Source organism: Hyla sarda, chromosome 3, assembly GCF_029499605.1.
Source record: "Hyla sarda isolate aHylSar1 chromosome 3, aHylSar1.hap1, whole genome shotgun sequence".
NCBI classification, from domain to species: domain Eukaryota; kingdom Metazoa; phylum Chordata; class Amphibia; order Anura; family Hylidae; genus Hyla; species Hyla sarda.
Window position 1 is genome coordinate 52604263 of NC_079191.1, and position 9396 is coordinate 52613658.

Sequence of the window (9396 nt, forward strand, 5' to 3'; positions counted from 1 at the left end):
ACACTTACACAGACAATGCAGAAAAGAAACCGGGAACTCAAAGCTGTGTAACCAACCAAGGACTGTGGGAAGTTGGGTGACAGCCTCTATGGCTATTGTAATGGCTACCTAGTGGGATGCCCTTTTATAGTGGGTTGCAATGTTTTCCTATGCTAATGGGGGGGGGGGGGGGCTGCTCTAGGCCATTGGGGGAGATTTATCAAAACCTTTTGGAGAGGCAAAGATGACCAGTTGCCAATAGCAACCAATCAGATCGCTTCTTTCATTTTTCACAGGCCTTGTTAAGAATGAAAGAAGCGATCTGATTGGTTGCTATGGGCAACTGGTCATCTTTGCCTCTCCACAGGTTTTGATAAACCTCCCCCATTGTGTTGAGGCAGTGGTGTTTTCTTGCTCGGTGTGAAGCCAGCTCCATCTAATGAGCGGTCTCCTCTGGATTCCTTTTTGCCTTTTTTACAATGCCTTTCTTGTGTCATTTTATGGCAGTCAGCTGATTTACTTTTGGTAGCGCTAACCTCCCTGACCTCGGTCATATTGAATGGAGCGCAAACAGGGCTCGAGGAAATTGTTAATCAGCTTTAGCAAAGAATACAATGGAATCTGGGTTACATAAAATATGATGACGAGCACAGGGCTTCCAGGGCCGAGTAAACTTCTAGATGGAGCATTTATGTCCCCGCTGGGTTTTGTGGACAAATGCCTATTGAATGGGACTTTAACCGTTTGATTGTCCTCAGCCGCATGTGGGTGGCCAGACAGTCCCTGTTCCCATATGTGAAGCTCATCATGGTCTCTGAGGACTCTCAGGTGGTAGTAGCTTACTTGCCAAGTGGCATTCCATTGGTTTTAAATATAAGTACTATGAAAGAATATAGTCCTGTGACACATTTATTATCTATTTTATTATTAATAAAAATAATAAAAACAATTATGATAAAGATTAAAAAAATAATAAAAATTAGAGATGAGCTTCGATTCGTCACGAACCTCGCAGCTCGGCGGTTGCTGACTTAAGCCTGCATAAATTAGTTCAGGTTTTAGGTGCTCCGGTGGGCTGGAAAAGTTGGATACAGTCCTAGGAGACTCTTTTAGGACTGTATCAACCTTGTCCAGCCCACCATAGCACCTGAATGCTTAACTAATTTATCCAGGCTAAAGTCCACAACCACCGGGAAGTTCGTGACGAATTGGATTACTGTAACTTCGCTCATCTCTAATAAAAAATAAAATAAAAATTAATGTTAAATTATTTATAATATGAAAAATAATAAAAAATCAATAATTAAAATTTTAATTTTATTTTTTACTTTTATTTGGTAACATACATGCAAAACTATTTCTTGAGTCCCCGTTAAGGCTACAGGGAAATTTAGAATGGGACCACCTCCTTTTCATCTTGTTCTATGACAGTCCCCAGCTGTCGCCAAATCTCAACACCTATCATGCCCCAACATCAGTTTCCTGGGAGTTGTAGTATTTCAACAGCTGTAGTCATCTCTTCTCAACAGATTGGTGTAATTATATTGTCACCTTTTATGGTGTGTACAGATATGGCAGAATTTATAGCAGATTTACGGGGTAGATGCCTCTTGGCAAGTTATAGTGCAATACGTAAACTGGGTTATCCCAAAATTCAGGTATCTCTAGCCAAAAGGTAGGGGATTAACTAGCTGATCAATGGTGGTCTGACCGCTTGGACCCCTACCGATCCAAATAATGGGGGGGGTAAATTGTCCCCGAAGTAAATGTGGCAGTGGTGTGCATGCTCAGCCGCTGCTCCAAACGCTGTCTATGGGACTTTTGAATATTGTTGTACACTGGGCTCCACTAAATCAGGAGTCCCCTAGACCATTGTTTCCCCAACCAGGGTGCCTCCGGGCATGCTAGGAGTTGTAGTTTTGCAACAGCTAGAGGCACCCTTGTTGGGAAACACTGCCCTAGACCATGAACAGAGGAATGGAGCGTATGCACTGATGCACCATTCACTCAGCGGATATGAGACCTGTGTTCTTGTGATCAGTAAGGGTCCCAGCAGTCTGACCCCTTCCAATCAGCTAGTTATCCCTTATCCTGTTAAGGTTTTATTTGATCATGGGTCTGATGTACTTGTCAGATAATCGGGGGATTTGGAGGATCGAGGACCCCCCAAATTTACAACTGTGGTTCTGGTCTTTGCTGACAATATGCAGTTGTGTGTGTATGTGTGTATATTTATTTTTTTTATTTTATATTATAGTCCAATTCAGATGCCCTCAGGATTGTTATTGAATGCCCCCGCCATAGTTTAGTAATCTATCCAGTGCCGCTGGTAGTATGTGACCAGCGGAGGAGAGGTTTCCCGGGCCGGGTGACGTGCATTCTGCTGAGTCCACATTTAGTCGTATTGTGGCAGCAGTCTGGTTTGCAATGTTGGCTTATGAATAAACAAGCTTTATGTGGAGGGCGGGGAGGCCACTGGCAGCGAGTGGAGGAGATGATGGAAGCCGTCAGATCAGCACATTCCTATATGAGCAATGCGTACATTTCACTATTGCTCAGCATTCTGTTTGTATGTCATGCGGTGCACAGCAAGCCTTCTGACCCACGTGGTCTTCACTTATGGTGGCGGGCAGTGGTTAGGTCATCTAGAATAGGAGTCTGTAACCTGAGAAATTAGCAATGTTATTTAGCTCTTAATGTATATTCCTTAAAGGTAATGTGCGTGGCTTAACAAACCCCTGGAGCCATAGTTTGTAAACAATACAATACACTTCGGCAGGACCATAATTTATTATGTATGTGAGAGTGGTTGGACTCAGGGAAAGAAGGATCAGACATGTTTGTTTTTCTATTCCCAATCCTTTTGGTCTCAAGGCAGAGAAGTCCTCACCGGAAGCGCCTGACATTTAACTTGCTCTGCTCTCGCCATTGAGTGTATAGGAAGGACTAGAGCAGTGTTTTCCAACCAGGGTGTCTCCAACTGTTGCAGAACTAAAACTCCCAGCATGCCCGGACAGCCGTTGGCTGTCTGGGCATGCTGGGTGTTGTAGTTCTGCAACAGCTGGAGGCACCCTGGTTTGAAAACAGTGGACTAGAGGGATAGCTAATAAAGACGGATGGCTACCTTTTGACACCGGCAACTTTTTAGCCATACTGACTACCAGACTTATGGAATCAGTCCAGCCCTGCTATTTGCTAGCCTTAGTGAAGAGTCAACTAGTCTGTGACCCCCCCCCCCCCCCTTTCAGAAACCCAGGCAGAAATTTAATTAGGCTTAAAGGTGTTATCCAGCTAATTAAACTTATCCTATAGGGCAGTGGTCTCCAAACTGGGGACCTCAGACATTTCAAAATGATCACTTGCAGCATGCCCAGAAAGCCAACGGAGGTTCACAATTAGTGTCTGATCACTGGGGAGTCCAACCTATTGGACCCCTGTTATCTTCAGAACGGGATCTCTGTGCTCCAGCCCTCACCTATTGAGACAGTGGCTTCTAGATTCATACCACTGGCTACTGCCCCCCCTACAGACCCCCACCCCCCTCATGGCTGGCGTCATCCTTTTTTATAATGTGTTAGTGAAGCAAGTAAGTTGCGTCCGTGATGTCATCTGTTGTAACGTTACACATGTGCAGGCTTGTGGTTTCTTTATTGTAGGTAAATAGTTCATCATTTGTTCTAATTTCACACCTACTATAGTTAATAGGGTGCTTCCAGTCAGGTCTGGATACAAGCCAGGAGCGAGACAAATACCTTTTTGGAAATTTATTGCTGGCGTCTGTTTCCTTTTGAGGTTGATTCTTATTTTATTTAAAGGTTATGGGTGTCTACCTGGTTATGTTGTCCATTTGAATGCAGTGTTTAGGCAGCCTCAGTAGAACATTCCATTGGGTGACTTTAATGGTTTTTATCGTAGCTGGCTGCTTATGTTGTGACAAGTAATGGGGGTTGACATACCCTAACTGTGTTGGGGGGGGAAGGTGTTGTGGCTCAGTATAGTGAGCTGTGCGATCAATAGTTTTTACGTCCTACATTTGCATCCTACGTTGGGCACTGAGAAAATCACTTGGGGTCCAACTAGCAGCCCAGGCTACTTTTTTACCTTGACCTGCTGGAAAAAAACTGTCAAATGTGTTTCCTCAGTAGAGTTGAGCAAACTTACAGTAAATTGGTTCGTAACGAATCTCGCAGCTCGGCCATTGACTTTACATAAATAAGTTCAGCGTTCCAAGTGTTGCGGTTTCCTGGAAAAGGTGACAGTCCTAGGAGACCTAAGACTGTCATCCTGGACTTTTCCAGACAACTGGAGCACTTGGAAAGCTGAACTAATTTAAAGTTGATGGCCAAGGCACAAGATTTGTTACAAACCAATTAACTAAATTTGCTCAACTCTATTCCCCGGTATAGTCAAGATCTGATTGTCATAAAATGGTCATTTATACATCCGGAAGCTCAAGATGAGCGAACTTACAGTAAATTTGATTCGTCTTGAACTTCTCGGCTCGGCAGTTGATGACTTAGCCTGCATAAATTAGTTCAGCTTTCAGGTGCTCCGGTGGGCTGGAAAAGGTAGATACAGTCCTAGGAAAGAGTCTCCTAGGACTGTATCCATCTTTTCCAGCCCACAGGAGCACCTGAAAGCTGAACTAATTATGCAGGATGTCATTAACTGCCGAACCGAGAAGTTCGTGACCAATCAAATTTACTGTAAGTTCGCTCATCTCTAGTGTTGAGCATTATGGTCTAACTAGTCATGTGTGAATTTACATTAAATTTGTCCTAAACCCAAATCTGGCCTCTCGGCTGTTTATTGCTTTAGTCTGTATAAATAAGTTCTGTTTTCAGAGTACTCAGGGTGCCTGGAAAAGATGGCTGCAGTCCAAGGAGACCTAAGGCTGTCACCCCGGACATCTTTGAAAACAGGGCTATGTATGCAGACTAAAGAAGTGTTTCGAAAGAGGGTTCCTCAAGTTCCCCCAACAGGTCATGTTTTCAGGATTTCCTTAGTCTTTCATAAGTGATAGGACTGTGGTGATGCCTGATTCGCTGACCATAATTATATCTGTGATGGACTAAGGAAATCCTGGAAACGTGACCTATTGGGGGTACTTGAGGACCACGCTTGAGAAACACTGGATTAAAGCAATCCGTAGTTTGGCCTAACCTGCTGTAAATTCATTCAACACTGGTTCTAACGTTGGGTTCGCAAACACGTCCGGCATACAGTGGCCAATGGCTTCACGATTTGCCAGTAAATTATAAGGCTATGGTTTCTCCCACATTTTGCAGCTTCAGCCTTATAACTTGCCCTAGTTGTAGTATTGCAAAATAAACCTTGCACCCATAATGCTTGGATGTGAAGGTGAGGTCTAGGTCTTCTATATAGACCAGTGTTTCCCAAGCACGGTCCACAAGTACCCCCAACAGGTCCTGTTTTTTTTTTAGAATTTTATTAGAATTTCACAGGTGATATAAATATGGTCAGTGCATCAGACATCACCACAATAATCACTTGTGAAAGACTAAGGAAGTCCTAAAAACTTCACCTGTTGGTGGGGGGGGGGTACTTGAGGATCGCACTTGGGAAACCCTGATATAAAGGGACAAGACACATGGTTTATGTCTTTGTATACACAGCTGTGCCCATGAAGGCATACCTTTGAATTCAATTTTGTGTTTGTTCAGGTATATTATAACTAAATACCCCAAATTCCTGTCGGAAGGCTGAGGCAATGCTCTTCAAAAGAGGCTGTCTTGTTATTGCCGGACCCTTAAAATAGGATCTGCCTTGGTAATCTGGTGAATGCTGTATTGAATGGCCTTGGGTGGGGACATGGGCTTATAAAAACCTGTTTATGTTGGATACCTTTTATGTCAAAAAGGAAGATGTTTTGACCTAGGTAAATGGAATCCCCCTCCCCCCAATTATGTGTATGAGGGATGTATGTTCTCTTCTGCTTTTTAGATGATGACCCCATCGTTGCATCATCTGACATTATTCTAAACATTGTTTGACTGTAGCGCACTGACATACAGAAAGGCATTACCAGGTCTTTAGAGATGAAGCTGAATGTAAAATGTTTTCCATTACCAGCAAGGGGAAAACCACAGAAGTACAGCAGTAATTCTTAGAGACGGAATCTACATCTTGGTTTCCTTGGAAACAGGCAGGGAAATCCTTGAAAAATTATTCTGCTAAGATTTCTCTCTTCGAGATGCCTCATTCAATCTTTCTCCTCCTCGGAAAGATTGTTTAGGAAGCTCCTAGAAGAAGAACCTGTCTGTGATATCAAAAGTCCCTTTTAAGATGTTTGATTAGAATTTTGATCTTAGTGTGGTGTCTCCAATACCGGGGACACGTAAAGTGAGGTGTCTGTGTGTGAAATGGTTTTCTAACCATTTTAATTGATCAAGTTGTTTTTGTTACTCGATGGACTGACGTCTATGGAGTGAATGCAGCAATTCAATTCCCCCATCAAAGTGCCTTTGTCTTGCATGGGGGATCCCTGTCTGTTACCATGGAGACAAAGATGCGTTTCCTGTTTCTAAGTGCCATGGCTGCCTCTGAGTATAAGCTTTTGCGGTTTCATTCACCACTAATGGGGGAAGCGTTCACAGGCTCGATTGCTTCCTCTTTTGACATGACTTCACCGCTGAAAGGAAATCTAATCAGTCCTAGTATTGATCCAGTGTATCCCCCAATAAACGGGAATTATTGGCGCCATTTATTACAGGCTGACAACATCCTTAGATGTATGCACATATACCCCATTGACCCTAGGAATATTGTTTTATCTAGAATGTCATCTGGTCCCTCAGGGTTTTCAGGAGCTTATGATTGTATCCATCTGTCTTTTATATCGGTCATCACTTTGTCTCCTCTGAGTTGAATCTTCTGTTAATATGTACAAAATATTATCTACCTAATAATATAGATAGTAAGGGTAAAGGTATTAGTTCATTTAGTTCAACCTCTACTGGGTTAATCTAAAGTTAAAAAAAAATCCCCTTTTTATTTCAGCAGCAAATTCTTACCCAATTTTTAACCCTGATTTCCCGCAGGATCCATCCGCAGAGGGAGATCCGCTCAGTCTGGAAATTCCTTACTGAATTTTCTTAGTGTACATGGGCTCTTAGACTGTATTGACATCCCCATTTAGGTGTACAGCAATCAGATCTGGTGGGAGAATTTGGAAAAAACCCTACTGCGCCCTATTCATTTCACTAAGCTGGACAGAGTAAGCTAATGACACCGATCGGCTCATTTTTTATTTTTTTTGAACCGTATGTTTTTATCGCCGGACTGAATACAATGTCCTGCTGCTGCCGCCGCCATTTTCAGAATGGTAACAAACACAGTTCAAAAATAAACAATCACAATACACTTTGGGAGGGTTTCATGGTGTCACTGCTCTTACAGTAAATAATCCTTTTCTATTGTGACTTCTTTCCTCTAGACTTGGTAGATGTTCTATTATTAATACAGCTCTGGATTATTTTACAGGTCTCTGTACATAGTAATCCAGTTGTCTCCTAAAACACATTTTTACTAACCAAATAATCAAAATAAGGATTTGGAACTTTTTAACAATATATAGACAAATAAATTCTTTGTTTGCCCACCTCTGTATCCTCTCCAAATCTCCTAGGTCTTTAGTATGCCAAAAAACTGTTCACAATATAAAATTTTTCTTGAAATCTGTGTTTTGAGTCTATTTACTTTAGGGTACGTTAAGTACTTTTGTGTGTTGGGGTACTTTTAAAGTTTTGTGACCTATGAACTAAATTTTTGTCCTTGTCTTTTTGTTTCCAGAACTAGGGTGAAATTAGAAGGCCTGGAAGACGCCTATGTCCTATCAGGAACCGATGACTCTCTTTCAGACAAACACGGTTGTCCAGCTTACGTGAGCCCAGAAATCCTTAACACAAATGGTAGTTATTCAGGCAAAGCCGCCGACGTCTGGAGTCTAGGTGTCATGCTCTACACCATGTTGGTTGGACGATACCCATTTCATGACATTGAACCTAGCTCCTTGTTCAGCAAAATTCGCCGCGGGCAGTTTAACATTCCAGAGACCCTATCCCCCAAGGCAAAATGCCTTATACGTAGCATACTTCGCCGGGATCCAACAGAAAGGCTCACGTCTCAAGAAATTCTGGACCATCCTTGGTTTTCCACAGATTTCAATGCATCGAATTCAGGATATGGTGCTAAGGAAGTGTCCGATCAACTGGTGCCTGATGTCAATATGGATGAGGAAACGGACCCTTTTTTTAACTGAGCACAAGACTTTCCTTTTCGGTACTTGAGGTGACCATGGCCACATGAAGGAGTCCTTCCGGACCTTAGTATTCAAAATCTGTATTTGTCCCAGGATGGCGGCTGGTTTAAAAAAAATTAAAATCTCCGCAAGGCTTTTCTTGGGTTTTGAGAAGACAAGTCCGCAAGGAACTACTCTACACATGTAGCATTAAGGCTGCTATACAGTTAGTCTTTATTTTATAAATGTGTTTTATGTTTTTGTTTTTTATTTTTAACTAGCATGGATAAAAGTGTAGCTTCACCCTGTATGGAGCCAAGGAGACTGCACAAGCCAATTCCGGTGCAGCTTTTGTCACTCCTGTTTTAATAACTTTTTTTTTTTTTCTTGATGTTTTTTTGCCACGCACATCCTGGCATCGCACTGTTAGAATATTATTTTTTTTCTTGTGCCATTGTTCAGGGAAGGTACAATTGGCTATATTTTTTATTTAATTGTGCCAAATTGGTACAGTAAGCAAAAATAAAGTTGGATGCACTGACCTAAAAAGTGGGTGCTATGATTTTTTAATTTTTTTTTAAACCTATTTTTATCTCCTTTTTTTTTTTTTTTTTTTTTTTTATTTGGTCGAATTCTAAACTACTTAATATTCCTGTCAGGAAATGACATTTTAATGCTTTAGTTCCCTTAAGGGGAAGTAATTCATTTAACAAGCTGTTCTGTTTTCTGTTTGATAGGTTTGCTACAGGAAGCTGTTTTAAAAATAAAATAATTCAGCCTCCTCGATGCATTATGGCTTATGCGTGTGGCAGACAATACCTTTTTAGAAAACAAAAATAAACAGGGTTTGGATTTACTGGCTTTTACAAATGCCACCTTGCACTTATAGCCAGGAATATATAGAAATATATGAGATAAGCTGCAGAGCCATTACTAAGAGATGGCCTACTAATAACTCTTCTCCCGCATCATCCCAAAATTTTTTGGGAGAGTTTATTTTACGTAACATTTCAAAGGAAATAGTTTTATAAGCTTATGACTATCCACTAAGGTCTCCCTCCCCTCCCCCATTCCTTCCTTCCGGCACCCCTGCACGGACATGCATTAAGCGCAAATTTTGTATTGTCGAAAATTATTTATTTTTCATGAGAAAATGT

General features: G+C 41.7%; 1 protein-coding gene across 1 annotated transcript in view; it reads left to right on the forward strand.

The window, feature by feature from the left end:
* TRIB2 (tribbles pseudokinase 2) overlaps positions 1-9008 on the forward strand; it is a 17439-nt gene extending 8431 nt beyond the window's left edge. The window contains exon 3 of the mRNA XM_056564219.1: positions 7792-9008. Coding sequence (XP_056420194.1) covers positions 7792-8260 — 469 coding nt within the window. The 3' untranslated portion in view covers positions 8261-9008. The remainder of the gene's footprint in view (positions 1-7791) is intronic.
* The last annotated feature ends 388 nt before the right edge of the window (positions 9009-9396 follow it).